This window comes from Nothobranchius furzeri, chromosome 1 (genome assembly GCF_043380555.1).
Source record: "Nothobranchius furzeri strain GRZ-AD chromosome 1, NfurGRZ-RIMD1, whole genome shotgun sequence".
Classification (NCBI taxonomy): Eukaryota; Metazoa; Chordata; class Actinopteri; order Cyprinodontiformes; family Nothobranchiidae; genus Nothobranchius; species Nothobranchius furzeri.
Genome location: NC_091741.1, coordinates 60021586 through 60039231, shown reverse-complemented (window position 1 = coordinate 60039231; position 17646 = coordinate 60021586). Strand labels below are relative to the sequence as shown.

Sequence of the window (17646 nt, the reverse complement as noted above, 5' to 3'; positions counted from 1 at the left end):
TAAAAAAAAAAGCAAAAGGTGGTCCAGCAAAATATTAGTGTGTGTGACCTTTTCTTTGGGTTGGGAGGTTTATTTTGGCTATGCAGTGTATAAAACTTGTTTGAGTAATAAAAAAATTAAAAAAACTAACTAAAGAACACATTTAGATTTTTTTTCTCCTGAAATATGAGTCTCATTTATTAGGTAATAATTAAATGTAATCAATGTAAATTAAAATTTGTTTCACAAGATCCCTTAGTTTTTATTAAATATTCCATCACTCTTATTGGGTGTGTTAAATAAAAAATTTGATTTTATGTTAGCTTAAAGGTATAGCGGAGGATGTTTCAGAATTTCAGGGAAGAACTGCCCTCTCCATGTTTAGAAAAAAATGTGCACGAGAGAGAACGCCCAGTTATTCTCGTGCACGCTCTGTTCACAACTAGCTGCTGGCCTTGCAGCTCACTTCTTCTAGCAGTAATCTGAAATTGATTTCTCTGAACAGCATGCCAAACTTTAGCTTACCTGTCGAGCAGAAAACTGGCAACAGAGGCGTCTGTGGGGTGCCTAACCTTTGCTTATTGCAAGTGCAGAAAGTGAAAACTAGCCAGCAACGAGCATGTAAGACTCCACATGAATGGTTCACAAGAACAACTGATAGTTATACAGACCAATGGTTCAGATGATCTACGAAAAAGATCCTCCGCTATCCTCTTTAATATTAATAATGTAAAATTATTCAAACATGCAAAAATGAAACATCCATCCATCCATCCATTGTCTGAACCCGCTTTGTCCATGTAGGGTTGCGGGGGGGCTGGTGCCTATCTCCAGCGGTCAAAGGGCTATCAGGCAGGGTACACCCTGGACAGAGAGCCAGTCCATTGCAGGGCAACACAGAGACACACAGGACAAACAATAATGCACACACACAAACACACACCTAAGGACAATTTAGACAGACCAATTAACCTAACAGTCATGTTTTTGGTTTGTGGGAGGAAGCTGGAGGACCCGGAGAGAACCCACGCATGCACAGGGAGAACATGCAAACTCCATACAGAAAGATCCCAGGCCGGGAAGCGAACCCAGGACCTTCTTGCTGCAAGGCTCTAACCACTGTGCCACTGCGCAGCCCCCCAAAAAAATTTATTAAAAAAAAAAGAAAAAAAGAACAATTTCATTGTTTTTTTTTTCTTGATTTTGAAGTTAGAGGGCTGAATGACGGTTTGTTCACTTAGCTGTGTTAGCTTCATTGACTGAACCCCCTTTTGGACCAACTCACCTCACTTGACTTGAGAACACCAAAGAGCGGGTAGAGGAAGGCTGGGACCAGAGCGGCAGCACCTAAGGGAACAGCCTCAGACACCCAGTACACGGCTGTCACTATCAGCACGTACGCACAACACGCCTCCTGCAACACAAAACAGAAAAAAACATCAGAAATAAAACAATAGCTAATTTTCTTTTCCAGATAGTTATGTCTAATTATGTATTTATTATTGTGTAGTATAATGTGTTTTTCCTGCACATGGTATTATTTGTTTAGTTGCTAATGTGACCAAATGCTCACAGATAATCTCCAGTGTTACATTCATCTAATTGTTATATAATTTTCATCAATCAGCCACTAATACCGCTGAGTTGCACCACCAGCAGGCTTAGCAACAGGTTCTCCAACACAAAAACTAAAGACCAATCCCGTGACATTTATTAAGACCTGCCGAAAATAACCTGATCGAACCATCACACTACAGGAAACGTAGTGTCACACGTTGTTTCCTCAGTAAAAACAGCTTTACGTTTTATTTAATCTTGTGTTACACATGAGTCATCAGTTCTCCACTACTGCCACATGCTTTCACAGCGTTTACGTAAAAAAACAACTTTTACTTTTACTTGCCAGTAGGAGGTGAGCTAATCTCAAACTAATCAAACCCAAAGTGGGAAAGAATTAACCAGAGTGGAGCAGGTTCAGACATCACAACTGTTACTAAAACTCACTTAGCAGAGTTTTACCAATGAATAAGCAACATTATACTAAAGAAGTAATTATTTTTGTTATTTGGTCAAATAGGAAATTAGAAAGAACAAACCTAGTCTTTACAGCCTTTAAGTAGACACTACGGATTAGACCTTTAGATGTGACCATACTTGACCCCCGTGCACTCTTTGATCATTTATTTATAACCTAAACCAGAGATTTTCTTTGTAATTAGGGGAAAAGAAAAAGAAAACAAAAAAAGGCAACTTTGCTTAAAGAAAAAAAATCTGCCGATGTGTAATATCAAAAATTATTGGTACTGTTGTTTCTCTTTCAATGACAACGTTTACATTTTATGCGCATATTACACATCAGACTCTGCTTCTTCTGCTCTAATTCAACACCATAACATGACAGATCTGAGGGTAAGATTATAGGGTGATGGTAGCACAGGAGTTAAGTGCTTGCCCCGTAATGGAAGGTTACAGGTTTGAGCCCCGTTCAGTCTGCCGCTGTTATTGTGTCCTTGGGCAAGACACGTAACCCACCTTGCCAGCTGGTGGTGGTCCGAGGGACTGGTGGTGCCTGTGTACGGCAGCCTCGCCTCTTGTCAGTGAGCCCCAGGGCAGCTGTGGCTACAATGTAGCTCATCACCACCAGGATTTGATGTAAAGTGCCTTGGGGGGTTCCAGGACTCTAGAAGGCGCTATATCAAACACAGCCCACTTACCATTATGAGACACAACTTGTAGAATAGTAGAAATGTCCCCTGTGTAGTGAGCGTGTCAGGAAAATCTAAGGCAGAAAGTAACTCAGCTGTAGGGCTGAACGATTTTAGGAAAGGACTGAATTGCAATTTTTCTAGCAGAAATTGCGATTTTGGTTCAATTCACGATTTTCTGCAAATAAAGGTCCAACATTAGCCTGCTAAGCCATCCTGTAGATTAAGTGAAAAGATGGTCTAGATTCTAATCTAGTACAACAGATCATTCACATTAATATTTGATATTTAATCATACAATAAGAACAGTTAAAGCTATTATTATTTTCTCCCATTATTATCTTTTTTATTATTTAATGTGTTTGTGAACATCTTGTGCTTGGGATGTTTATCTAGAGAGGAGCTTTATCGAAACAATTTCTACTCCAAAAATGCAAGGTGGAAATCTGTAGGTAGAAATAGCTTTTAAATGTATTAAATAAAAAATGCACAGTTTTCCCTGCATTACCAAGGCAGGCTGGCTGCATGTTTTTCGAAGCCGTCTGGTAGTTTTACCTCACTGAAACGTCAGTTCCGTGAGAGAGATGCACGCATTCTGACACCTTAGCTTGTTTGAACTAACGTATGCCACCAGAAACATTCAAACCATTTTTAAAAGAGAAGTTGAGCTTTCGAGTCAAATAAAGTGCGCGACTCCGCACTCGTGCTGATGAAGCATAAACCAAGCTTTAGAAATCAGCCTGATCCTGCTCTGATGTGGGAGGAGTCTCACTCTCTTTTACTCAACAACGTTCTCTCTCTCTCTGTCCCGGGCTAAGCTACGGTGCTATTATTATTGGCTCTAGCAGCGCTGTGTGGGAACATAAAACAAGGAAAATAACCTGAACATGCAGCTCTGTCAGCTGTGAAGTTGGGCTCTGGACGGTACACCCCACCCCCTCCCCCACATTGGCTTTTGCCGCCCCCATAACGCAGGGGGAAAAACCCGGATGTAAAAAAAATGTTACACAACTGATCCTAGATCAGTCAAATCCGCTAAAACGGCAGCTATGATGGTCACATGATCGTGCTGTTTGAAATCGCAATTTTGGTCCAAAAACGATAGATCGTTCAGCCCTACTCAGCTGCTGTTGGAGTATGATATCAAAACAGAGGGGTGACAATACAATATACTGTGATAGTAATTTTTAAGACTGAATTTAATTAGAAAACTCAGGCCAGACACGTCCAGGACACATCCAGTGTTGCACCAGACTGAGGACAGTACAAACTGCTGCCACCTTGCAGTCGGAGTCAAACAAAAATAGTAAATGTTTGCAAGTAAATTCTTAATTAAAAATGGTACACTGCTTTTAAATACTGATTCAGTATCATAACATGTATTATATCGTAATATTTCAATGCATCAATATTTTCCTACACCCCTAGTGCAGGGCGTCCTTTCAACCAATAACAGCTAATAGAGATGCTCCATCTCAGGATCACATCATCTGTTGCATTTGGGAAGATTATAAATCTGTCAAAGTGCATCAGCTTCATCTGAGAACTGTCACTGTATCTTTAAACGGAAGTGTTGTATGCAGGCCAGTCCTGTAAACACCAGGCTAGTTTGGGTTTAGGGCCAAATAAGACATGACTGCAAGTCAACCTGGTGGATCAACTGTACATTCTACAGGGCAATAAAATCGCTGTCAAAACCAAAAGAACGAGAGAAAAAAAAACTTTTCCTTCGCAAATCAATGACCTTCCAGCTAAATGGAGATGAGGTGTTAAACATGAGTCTCTGCAGAACGAGGTTTAAGGTCACAAGAAACTGATTTAAGTATTGATGCTCTTTGTAGTTTTCACACCTACAACAGCAAAACATTATCAAACCACAGATAAACGTATCAATAACTTCATGTTGGTGAGTTTATGTAATTTTGAAGATAGGGACAGCAGCAGGTCAGGAGGTAGAGCGAGTTGTCTAGTAATCGCAAAGGTTGCAGGTTTCATCCTGTAATTTGGTAGGATTTATTTTTATACCCAAGAGTACTATTTTAAAGACCAGATTCACTGAGAAACCATTTTTGTACTTTTTGTTTTTGAAAAATGATCGATCACTCAAGAGTTTCACATGAAGGCTAATCGAAAAAATTGTTTTCTACCCCTATTTCCGGCATAAGCTGCCAACAGAATATAGACAATGAAATGCTTGGATTAGAATAAACAGTCAGATGTACGTCACATTCTCAAATTAGTATTCATGAAATCACCCATCTTGGCTTGTAACAGGCTGTTGTTCATTTAGAGTCCAGGAAACAGCAGAGAGCGTCTCTGATAGTACAAGCTAACCATTAGCATTAGCAACTCCACCACACAGCAGAACTGCTTCAGGCTTGTGTTATTTGTAAAGATAAAACATCAACATTGCAGAGCAAACAGGGTCAGTGGTAGAATCACGTTGCTATTAGCCAATCAGAGTCAAGATGTACAAATATCAGGAAATAAGGCTTCAAATCCTGCCGTGTTCCACTCATTTATCCTCTGGCTCCCTTCTAGTTCCTGAAATAGGAGCGCCAGAGTATTTCCCCACAGAGAAAGACTCAAAAGGCATTAATTTATACTAAAGACCACTCCAAATGTATTAAAAAATGAGTGGCATTGGTCATTAAGCTGACATTGCAAGGAGATTTGTGTAACACCTTTACATCACAAGGTTTGGCTTATGGAATAAATGGGTCGGACTCTAATATCAGCTAGTTCAAAAACATTTTCATAGATTTCCTGTTTCCGCATACTGAATTTATTTCTTGATAATATCAGCTGTAATGTCGCTCCAGGTCTTGTCTGACTGTCAACTGAACACCATGTTCACAGACTTCACCCTGACTGACACGTTTTTATTCTGACAGGGACATTACATTCCAGGAAGAGAAACACCTCGAAGAAGTTGCGGAACACAACAACGCTCCAATGTGGTTCATGATTTCATAAAAAAGGATAAGTGTCACCACAAGACCCAGAATGCGATCCACTGGACTACTGCATGTGGGAGTTCTTCCTGAAGAGGAACTGAATACAAAAAAATTAGGAGAACTGTCAGAAAACTTCCACTATCATGGAAAAGTGATCCATCTGCGAGGGAAATGGGTTCCAATCCATCGTTTATTGAAGGGAAATCAAGTATGGCCACATGAAAATGGATAAAGAACAAAATTAGCAGGAAATACTCAGGACATCTGGGGATTAAAGCAAAGAAAAGAAAAGAAAGGTTGGCCAAGAAAAGGTCTAACAAACAGATAAAAGAACCAAATCAGCGGTCACTGATCATCGATCATTGTCCTTGGTTCATCAGGACACAACCTGATAGGAATCTCCAACCTTTCATCATCGGTTTAGTTTGTTCAGGTTTCACAAGTTAAAGTGCTGAACCATCTGTGGGACTCAGACTTTACACCTAAACGTGTCAATGAGCAAGTCATTAGGGGCTGGCCAGATCAAAAGTGAGTTTACATCAGATTTTTTGTTGATTTTCATTGTTAGAAAGCAGGAAACATAAAGAAGCATCGAAATTCTGGAAATGGGAAACGGAAAAATCTGACTTGAGCTGGACTTTATTTCCATCACTAAATCTCTTGCAGCAGAGCATTGTGGATTATTTTCACATAAATCTGTGACTGGCACAGAGGAAGCCCTCTAACATAATACTCAGCAGCAATTTTAGACTTTCTCTTTTAACTTAAGTACAAATTTTTATCCTCAGAAATAAAAACTTATGCAGCTCATTCACCACATGACAGCGGTCAGAAGTAACTGAATCCAATCCATGGATTGACTCATGTTTCTGTTCAGCTCAGGAAACGCCCATGAACAAAGATGTTAAATGGGCCAGATGGATTACACAAACAGACAGAAAATTGGACAGGATGAATACTTACTAGAAGACAAGCTTGTCGTCTCTCAGCACGAGACAACATGGAGATGAAAATTTCATATTTTTAGGCCCGAGCAGTGATAGCACTGCGAAGGCCTATTGTATCTGCCCTGTTTATTTTTCTTCCGCCAAGTAAATTGGCTTTTTGGAGGTCTTAACATACTCAAAAACTCAGGAATTTTTGCACACATGTCAAGCATGGTGTAAAATTTTGTATTTTAAAGGTCCCAAAAATTTGTAATTAAACTAGCTCCACAGCTCCCCCTAGAATGTGAAAAATACCCCCCTCCATAAACCTTAGTTTGTCGTACAGTTATGAAATTATGTATCCTTGTAGTACTCAACAATCCGCACAGAAAAGCCTCTGCAACCATGGTCAACATCAAACAAGAAGTTGGCCATTTTGGTTTGAAGTGGTGATTTTGACCCCGTTTTGGCCTTTTCTAAGGTCCGCTTCTGATTGATTTACTCGATCATTTTTCGCACGATCGTCTCGAAATTGTGGGAAATTGCTCAGAAGGGATGGGCGATCAAATAGAAAAAAATAAAACAGACTTTTTGTGTATGCTTAGGGGGCGTGGCCAGGCCTCAAAGTTCGACTACTCGCCAATAAAATATAAATGGCTATAACTTCATACTCAAAAAGAGTATAGTTACAAAAATTTCTGTGGTCATTTGACATCCAGCCACAAACTAAACTGAATGGTTGGATGATGACATCACACAAGCCCCGCCCTCTCAGGACCAAAAAGGTCAAGTTTTACTGTGATAGGTCCCAAATCGCCCCATTTCACTTAATCACCACAAATTTGTAGCTGGTAACTCAAGACAATTGGGTGTTTCTTGGCATCACTTTATGGGAGTTTTCAAAAGAGGGCGGGGCTGTGGCAACACGGCGAAGTCAGGTGTGCCGCCATGGCCATACATTTGCCTCCCATTTCATCAATTCTAAAGATATTGCCACGAAACTTCTGGTGAGTGATCCTAGTCTGGCCCCCCAAAAAATCTGATGTGAAAATCTGGTGGGCGTGGCCTTTTTTCTTAAATAGTGCCCCCTAGGACCATTAAAATTGTCAGCCCCAAGCCATGCTTTGACTGAGAATTACAAAATTTGGTACACTAATGTAGTGTCTCAGGACCTACAAAAAAGTCTCTTGGAGCCAATTCAAAGTTGCACAGGATGTCACCCATTTTGGGCCAAGTACTCGATTTAGTGGTTTTTGCACACGTTGTTTGGAGAATGATGCCCCGTCGCCCCTTTCACCGATCACCTTCAATCTTCTGCTATATACTCTTAAGCTATAGGGGGAAGAATTCAACTGTTGGATTTTTCGAATGTTGAAAGGTGTGGGCGTGGCTAAGCCTCAAACTTTGACCTGTTGCCACACCACTCTTTTTTTCACAGCTCCTTATTGGACTCCTTACACCCAATCACCAGCAATCTCTGGCAAATAGCAGTAGACAAGTTGAGGTAACTTCGTGTCCAGTACTGGCAGGTTTCAAAAAAAGGCGGGGCTTTGGGAGCATGGCAAAATTCGCCATCACGCCATGTAAATATGTTTGCCTCTCATTTCCTCAGTTATCATGATATCGCCACGGAATCTCTGGTGAGTGATCCTAGTCTGATCCCCAATAGAAATGAACATGATAGGTTAGTGGGCGTGGCCTATTTTCTGAAATAGCACCCCCTAGAACCATTAAAACTATCAGCCCCAAGCCGTGCTTTAATTGAGAACTACGAAATTTGGTACACTAATGTAGTGCCTTGGGACCTACAAAAGTCTCTTGGAGCCAAGGTCAATGTCGCACAGGAAGTCGGCTATTTTGGTTCAAGTACTCTGTACTCTGGGCTGCATGGTGGCGCAGTTGTTAGCACTGTTGCCTCGCAGCATGAAGGTTGCAGGTTCGAAACTGGGCTCGGCTGCGGCCTTTCTGCGTAGAGTTGCGTGTTCTCCCCACGCATGCGTGGGTTTCCTCCGGGTACTCCGGTTTGCCCCACAGCTCACAACATGCCCTATAGGTTATAAATTGTAAGTCGCTTTGGATAAAAGTGTCTGCCAAATAAATAAACATAAACAAAAGTACTCGATTTAGTGGTTTTCGCACACGTAGTTTGGAGAGTGATGCCCCATCGCCCTTTTCACCAATCGCCTTCACACTTCTGCTATATACTCTTAAGACATAGGGGGGGGGGGGGGGGATTCAACTGTCGGATTTTTCAAAAGTTGAAAGGTGTGGGCGTGGCTAAGCCTCAAACTTTGACCTTTCGCCATTACATTACTTGATGTAATAACTCCCATGTGCATGATCAGATCTATATCAAACTTTGTCTGTGTGATCACTGACCACATCTCAAGACAGTCACAATGTGGACAGCTGACATCACCTAAGCCCCGCCCCTTGTCAGCAGGAAGTCGATTGTTTTATGGTGAAATGCCCATATTTGTCCCCTCTAATTTAGTCAACATGACACTAAGGTCATGCACTGACTTCATTATGCTGTAATGACCATTCAGTTCTGATAGCTTTCCAGAAAGGGAGGGGCTTTGATGCCACGGTGAATTCTGGCATGACGCTGTGACCTTACGTTTGACTGTAACTTCCGCAAACAGCCTCCGATCTGCACGAGACTGAACATGGCAATCAACAATCATGCCCTTTAGCCATTGAGGCACAAACGGTTGGTGAACGTTGTATAATATCACCACAGCGCCCCCTACATACATTTAAAACTGTAATAACTCATACAGACGAGGTCACAACTGCACCAAACTTGCTATATGTCATCACACAAAGGCACACAACACAATCCTGGGGTCATTGGTTGATAACGCTTTAGCTCCGCCCCCTGACAGATATTAGGCCCTGAATAACACATGCATGATGCAATTCACACCAAACTGCACACAAATGATTGTTGTCAACCTACAAACTTCTTCATGGAATATTTCCTAAATTTGGAACAGTGCCCCTAGATACAATAAAACCTTTGTAACTTCTGCAAAAAAGCTCCAAACTATATCAAACATGGTGGGAGTCATCACACAACTGCAAACAACACATGTATATGCTCACTCGTTCAAATCACTAACTCCACCCACTTACAGCCTTTTAGCTCTAGATGACCCATGCAATGTTTGATTGATGCCAAATTAACAGAAAACCATCTTTGATTACTGTAACCCAGAAGCTAGAACCTTAATGAGGTATTAACTAATTGGCTTACTAATATGATCCATCCTCAATTTAGATAAAATATAAAATATAAATTAAGGAAATTAACAATACTAATTAATAGATATCTAATTAACTAATAGATAATTTCATAATGAATTATTGGAAGGGTGAATAACTAAAATAACGAGTTTAATATTAAACATCGGTTAAAACAAGAATCTTGAACATCCCTAACAGAAACAGAAGAGGAAAGCTGTATACTATTGGTCCAGGTGGGAATCTGAAATTTCATTGGCTGAGAGAAATAAGTCCCGCCTCCGCGAAATAAAACCGTGCGACGCAGCTGAGCGAGAGGAGAGACAAACGGCTGTGCAGCACGCAGATACAGAAAGCAAAGACTGAGCGGTTAGAGAGAGAGAGAGAGAGAAAAAAAAAACAACGGTCGAGGCCGTGAAGAACCCTGATTTGGGTGCCGCATAGATAGAGGGAGAGGCGGACTTGACTCCTTCTAATAAGAGCTAGGAACTTGGAACCAACGCGGTGAGTAAAGAAAAAAGAAGAGAAAAAGCTAACGATGCAACTTAAAAAAAAAAAGGAAACTTAAATAGCTTATTAAATTAATTCCATTCTTATAGATTTGTGTGGAGACGACAGAGTGAACCAATCCTCTGTAGGAGGGAACCGTTGGAGCGCGTTGGTGAGTGAATGAGATTAAATTCAGTAAATTATTAAATTCAAAAAGCTAATTACAGCAACCGAGGTGACAGCAGTGGGCTGCTAGACGTTAGATCCCAGGAGTTAACATCTCAAACTACCAGTTAACGGTGGTAGGGCATATAGGAGTTAACGGCTCAAACCGCCAGTTAACGGCGGTAGGGCATATGGGATTCCCAGGAGTTAACGGCTCAAACCGCCAGTTAATGGTGGTACGGCCTAGATGTACAAGGTCCTCAGGGGCGTTATAGCTAACGCCATAGAATTAGCAATGCGTCCCTTAACCAAACATTTAATAATAAAAAAAAAATAGATAAATAAAAATAAATAAAAGCTAACTGATTAGGGAGGAATTATTTTACAAAGGTGGACCAAAGGACCAGAATTTATATTTTGTTGAATTTTGTTATAGAACATTTTATTTATTTATTTATTTATTTATTTATTTATTTATTTATTTATTGTGTTACAGATATACAAGGTGTCACAATGCTGTATAGAAACACAACTAAATGTATCCTTGTTGTCATGAATGTATTTCTTGTTGAATAGTGTAGAGTAATAGAATCTAACTGAGCCTATTGAGCTGAACAATTGTTGTCATACGTAATTATATTTCCAGAGCTACTGAGAATTATTTTAATAGACAATCAAATTGATGTTATGTTAGTTGAACTGTGAACCCAAACATGATTGGCTATGCCAATAGAGTGAAGCATTTGTTTAAGTCTGTAAGACTTTATGCTGTGATGTGACGAGAAGGGTCGATGCCAACTCGCTAACAGTCCTGTTGTTTACAGGCTGGGTTTTTTTTTTTCCTTGGGTTTGATCCCGACTCCTATGATCACTCACTTGGAACGAGAACTGGATTTCTTCCTGACGAGGGAGATGGCGAGCCTTAACCACTGAACGAACCAGGACATCTCAAGTAACTGAAGAGCAGACTGCTCTCTTCTGTGAACAATCTCAACGGTGTGGTAGGAAAAAATCGCACCACCGGACTCTGACTTTCACCCCAAGCGTGGGGATTTGACTTGACGCCGGCTGACTTGTGACTCATATGATCAAATCTCATACCGACCATTTTACTATTGTCGATTGTTTTCATCTGTTTTTGTGTGTTATCTTTATGTGTTATATTTCCCATTTTTATTAAAATTTAGTATATAAACCGTTTCATGCTATACCCGTGACTCCAGTCATTCTTAAACAACCTCCAATTCTCCCCGAACCTAATTATTGGCCCATTTGTTTATTTTTTCTTTTAATTATCTTATTGTATCCTGTAATCCGGTTACATAAAACTTGGCGAGCCAGCCAGGAGAATTGTAGAGTTGTTACCTTAGCTAACCATTGACTGACATCATAAGAGTGCCTGGAGGTCACAGTGGTTTGCCATTTTGGCATTATTGGTACTTTTGAGTGTTTTAAAATGGAAGTTGTGAAAACAGAAAAGGTCAAAGTTTCAAATGCTGTTTTAATCAGTGGGTTAACTGATACAGACCTTGATAACGAAGTCTTTGGGTTTATGGAAGGATTCGGACCAGTTAACAGGCGCATTAAGTTACCAAACTGTGATCAGATTATTGTGGAGTTTCAACATGAAGCCACTGTTAAGGAATTAAAGAAACAATGTTTACCCTATGACAAACCTTGTACTAGGAACCCATATGTTTTCTTTCATATTCAAGACCTAGCCAGCGCGTACAGTCTAGAAACTAGCACATCTGCCACTGATGCCTATCTGTCAGAGCTCAGGGACATAGCTGCGCGTAGCAATCAATCATTTAAAGACCTTCTAATGGAGGAACTGGCAAAAATTGGGGAATCTTTAGGAAGGGATACCCATGCATCTGAACCAGTCACTGAACCAGAGCCAATGCTCCATAGTGACCAAGTTACATATTCCCTGCCTTTAACACCAGAAGTTAACTATATGAACAACTCAAAGGACAATTGTCCACCTACAGAGACTGGAAAACAAAACCCTTGCATTCCACCAAATCTTTTAAACACACCTGAGGTTCAGCGAGTTATTGTGGAACACATTGTTAAAAGCAGTGAGGTTATCCCTCCGCCTACTTCACAATACAGACTAAAACCGTTCTCAGGGCGAGTTCCACACCCTTCTTTTGAAACTGACTATGATACTTGGCGTAGTAGTGTAGTGTTATGCATAAATGATCCTTCACTCACCAAGTCCCAAATTGTACGAAGGATCGTGGAGAGTCTGTCAGCCCCAGCAGCGAGCATCGTTAAAGCTCTTAGTCCAAAATCCGACCCGGAAACGTACCTTGAACATCTCGATTCAGCTTACGCAGCTGTCGAAGACGGCGACGAGCTCTTTGCTCGCTTCTTAAACACAAACCAGGACAGTGGTGAAAAACCTTCCGATTACTTTCAGAGGTTATACACCTTGTTAAACCTAGTTATTCAGAGGAATGGAATTTCCTCCAGTGACGCCGACCAGCAGCTGCTCAAGCAGTTTTGCAGAGGCTGTTGGGACAGCTCGCTGATTTCAAACCTGCAACTCGAACAAAAGAAAGACAACCCGCCTCATTTTACAGCACTTCTCCTCAAACTGCGCACTGAAGAAGACAAACAGGCTACTAAAGCAGCACGCATGAAACAACACTTAGGGGCACAACGAACTAGAGTGTATTCAAATGTGCAAACAACATGCTCTCAGAGTAAAAACACTTGTGAACTGGAAATAGATGATAACTGTGATGACTTACGCAAACAAATCGCTGAGCTCAGGAGCCAAATTGCACAGCTTAAGGTTAACAACACAGATAAAAAGGCAAAGAAAACTCAAAAAGAGTCAAAACCCCGTGTGGGGACTAAAATTCCAGATGAGCCCAAACAGATTCAGCAGATAACAGCAGTGGTGCCTAGACCAAAGCCTGGATACTGTTTTAAGTGCGGAGAAGATGGGCACATAGCTTCTAGCTGTAGCAACGAGCCAAATCCAGCACTAGTTGCAACTAAAAGACTTGCTCTTAGACAGAAGCAGCGCGAGTGGGAGATGTCAAAGCCAATTGCTCAGTCTCCTCCTTTAAACCGGTAGAAGCTCCTATCGTGGGACAGATAGGTGCTAAAGTAGAACCAAGTCCCTCTAAGGAAAGGACAGAGAGACTTTTTTGCAAGCCAGTTCATGCTCATTCAGTGCCAAAACTTCCCAAAAGATTAGTGGGTGGGCGATGCACAGCTACAGTCTCAGTTAACAGTGTTGAATGTAATTGTTTACTGGATTCAGGGTCCCAGGTAACCACCATTGCCAATTCTTTTTACCAAGAACACTTACCTGACCTCTCAATTAAACCCATCAGTAATCTGTTAGAAGTCGAGGGCGCAAACGGTCAAGCAGTTCCTTATTTAGGATACATAGAGATAAGTGTCACATTTCCAAAAGAGCTCGATCAGTCTGGACTTGAGTTACCTACCCTTGCGTTAGTGGTTCCGGATATAAGCTCAAACTCTGATACACCACTACTCATTGGCACAAACACACTCGATCCTTTGTATGAGCAATTGTCTGCCAATAACTTACCTGATTCCAAGGCACTCTCTTATGGGTACCAACACGTGCTAAAAGCCTTAGCAGTCAGAAAAAAACAAAGCAAAGATGGACGAGTTGGTGTGGTGAAGCTTCGAGGGAGAACCCAAGAAGTTCTCCCTGCAAATAAAAAACTGTTACTAGAAGGGTTTATGCAACCCAGCCAAAACAAGCATGAGCCTTATGCACTCATTGAACAACCCACCAATGGTTCTCTACCAGGGGGTATAATTGTAGACTGTTGCCTCATTTCCTTACCTTCACATGGTCCATACAAAGTACCTGTTGTACTAAGAAACGAAACTAACCATGACATCACATTACCCACTAACTGTGTGATCGCTGAGTTAGTTAAAGCCGATCGTGTTATGCCATATCCAGAACCTGACAAAAGTGATCAGAAAGTACTTGCGGCGTGTAGTTCGCAGCAACAGACTTCACCTTCAAACCCTCCTCTCAGTTTTGACTTCGGTACTTCGCCCTTGTCCGAAGAATGGAAAGGGAGGATCACCAACAAACTTAACACTTACTCCGATGTGTTTTCGCACCACGATCTTGATTTTGGTCATACACAACAGATAAGACATCACATCAACTTAAAAGACGAGACCCCATTCAAACAGAAATCTCGGCCGATCCATCCACATGATTATGAAGCTGTGAGAAAACATTTGGAAGCCCTCTTGGAAACCGGTATAATAAGAGAGTCGGAGTCTCCATTTGCCTCACCAATAGTGGTAGTTCGGAAAAAGAATGGTGAGGTACGTCTATGTATAGACTATAGAAAGCTTAATCTGCAAACCATTCGCGACGCATATGCCCTGCCTAACTTGGAGGAGTCCTTTTCTGCTCTCGCTGGATCACAGTGGTTTTCTGTGATGGACCTCAAGTCAGGTTACTATCAAATAGAGATGTGTGAAAAGGATAAACCTAAAACTGCTTTTGTTTGCCCGTTTGGGTTTTATGAATTTAACCGTATGCCACAAGGAATAACAAATGCTCCAAGCACTTTCCAACGGGTTATGGAAAAGTGTATGAAGGACATTAATCTGAAGGAAGTGTTAGTTTTCCTAGACGACTTGATCGTCTTTTCCAACTCCTTGGAAGAACACGAAACCAGACTTTCTCACGTTCTTGAACGGCTTAGAGAATACGGACTCAAGCTATCACCAGATAAGTGTCGTTTTTTCCAGACATCTGTGCGTTATCTTGGACATATAGTATCTCGAGATGGCATAAAAACCGATCCAGATAAGGTGGAAGCACTCAAAACATGGCCGAAGCCTCAGACTTTGAAGGAACTCCAATCTTTCTTAGGATTTACCGGTTATTACCGACGCTTCGTTAAAGATTACTCAAATATTGTCAAGCCACTAACATCTCTCACGGCTGGTTATCCACCCAAACGGAAAAACTTTAAAACACCACCATGTAGATCAAAGTACTTGAACCCCAAAGAACCCTTTGGGAATCGTTGGAGCCAAGACTGTGAGAAGTCCTTTCAAACTATTATTGAAAAACTTACCACTTCGCCAGTTCTTGGCTACGCGGACGCAAAACTCCCATATCTAGTACACACAGATGCTAGTACGACCGGACTCGGTGCAGCGCTATACCAAGTGCAAAACGGTGTCACACAGGTAATCGCTTATGCAAGTCGCGGTTTAAGCTCTAGTGAAACTAGGTACCCTGCGCACAAGTTGGAGTTTCTAGCCTTAAAGTGGGCCATAACAGATAAGTTTCATGACTATTTGTATGGGAACACATTCACTGTCATTACTGATAATAATCCGTTAACTTACCTCTTAACAACGGCAAAACTCGATGCAACGAGCTATCGTTGGCTAGCTGCGTTGTCCACCTATAATTTTGACATCAGATACCGTGCAGGTACACAGAACGTTGACGCGGATGGCCTGTCTAGGAGGCTGCATGATAAACCTGAAGACAACTCAAAATTCACTGAGGAATGCCAACGACTAGATGAGTTCCGATCTCATCTTTTATCCTCTGTCAAAGAAGTCGAGCTTCAACTTCAAGCCGAAGCAGTGAAGGCAACATGCCAAAAGCACATGGTCTTGGATGAGACTGATTCTCCTTGTGGTTTAGTTCAGTCACTTGCCATGTCTGCAGCGGCCATTCCAGACCTATTCCAGTTGGAAGACAATAGTGACAGTTTCTTTGCTGTGCCCAAGTATAACCATGCTGACCTTGTCTCCTTGCAGAGGAAAGATCCAACCATTGGCCGAGTCATTCAGCTGCTTATGACTGACAATAAACCGCCAACTGATACTATTGCAGAACCCCCGGTGGTTCTTAACCTTTTGAGAGAGTGGAAACGGTTTGAGTTTCAAAATGATTTACTGTACCGGAGACGCCAATTAGGACCAGAGACATCATTGCAGTTAGTCTTGCCTGATTCATTACGTTCAACAGTCATGCAAAGCCTACATGATGATATGGGGCATCTTGGGGTTGAACGTACGACAGATCTCATTCGGTCCCGTTTTTACTGGCCAAAAATGGCTAGTGATATCGAAATCAAAGTTAAAACTTGCGAAAGATGTATCCGTCGGAAGGCCCTCCCTGACAAAGCTGCTCCAATGGTGAGTATTACCACCACCAGACCTATGGAGTTAGTTTGCATGGATTTTCTCTCCATAGAACCAGACAGTAAGAACACTAAAGATGTCTTAGTGATTACAGACCATTTTACAAAGTATGCAGTGTCCATCCCAACCAAAGATCAGAAAGCCACCACCGTCGCGAAGAACCTGTGGGAACATTTTTTAGTCCACTACGGGTTTCCTGAGCGTCTTCATAGTGATCAGGGACGGGATTTCGAATCACGTACAATCAAGGAACTTTGTTCTTTACTTGGTATCCGTAAAGTCAGAACGAGCCCTTATCACCCTCGTGGCAACCCCGTTGAACGGTACAATCGTACATTACTCAGCATGTTGGGAACTTTACAAGCCACTGAGAAACATCACTGGCGCGATTTTGTAAAACCACTTACTCACTCGTACAATTGTACAAAAAATGACGTGACGGGATACTCTCCCTACGAGCTAATGTTCGGTAGGCAGCCTCGGTTGCCTATAGATATTGCCTTTGGGTTACCGCATTTGAACAAGCCCTCTATAACTCATTCTCAGTATGTTAAAGAACTGAAGAGTCATCTGGAACAGAGTTATGACATTGTCATAAAAAACTCTCAAAAAACAGCGAGGAAGAACAAAGAACGGTTCGACAGAAACATTCGTGAGTCCACACTAGGTGTGGGAGATCGTGTTTTAGTCCGAAATCTTCGCTTAAGAGAAAAGCATAAATTAGCAGACAAATGGGAGCAAACAGTGTATATAGTTCTCAAACAGATGGAAAACTTGCCAGTATACACTGTAAAACCAGAGAACGGAGAACGACCCAACAGAACACTCCACAGAGATCTTTTACTGCCTTGTGGTTTTCTCTCTTCATTAGAAAATGAAACAGAACGCGTTACGAAACCTAGCAGACCTCATACAAGACAGAGTTCAGCCTTAGAACCTGACCCAGATGAGCCACTTGACGAAGAGGTAGATGAGTTTTATTAC

The 17646-nt window shown here is 41.5% G+C and overlaps 1 protein-coding gene across 1 annotated transcript in view; it reads right to left on the bottom strand.

Moving 5' to 3' along the window:
• Positions 1–17646, bottom strand: part of slc13a4 (solute carrier family 13 member 4) — a 47677-nt gene that overhangs the window by 19748 nt on the left and 10283 nt on the right. The window contains exon 2 of the mRNA XM_015955057.3: positions 1265–1393. Coding sequence (XP_015810543.3) covers positions 1265–1393 — 129 coding nt within the window. The remainder of the gene's footprint in view (positions 1–1264; positions 1394–17646) is intronic.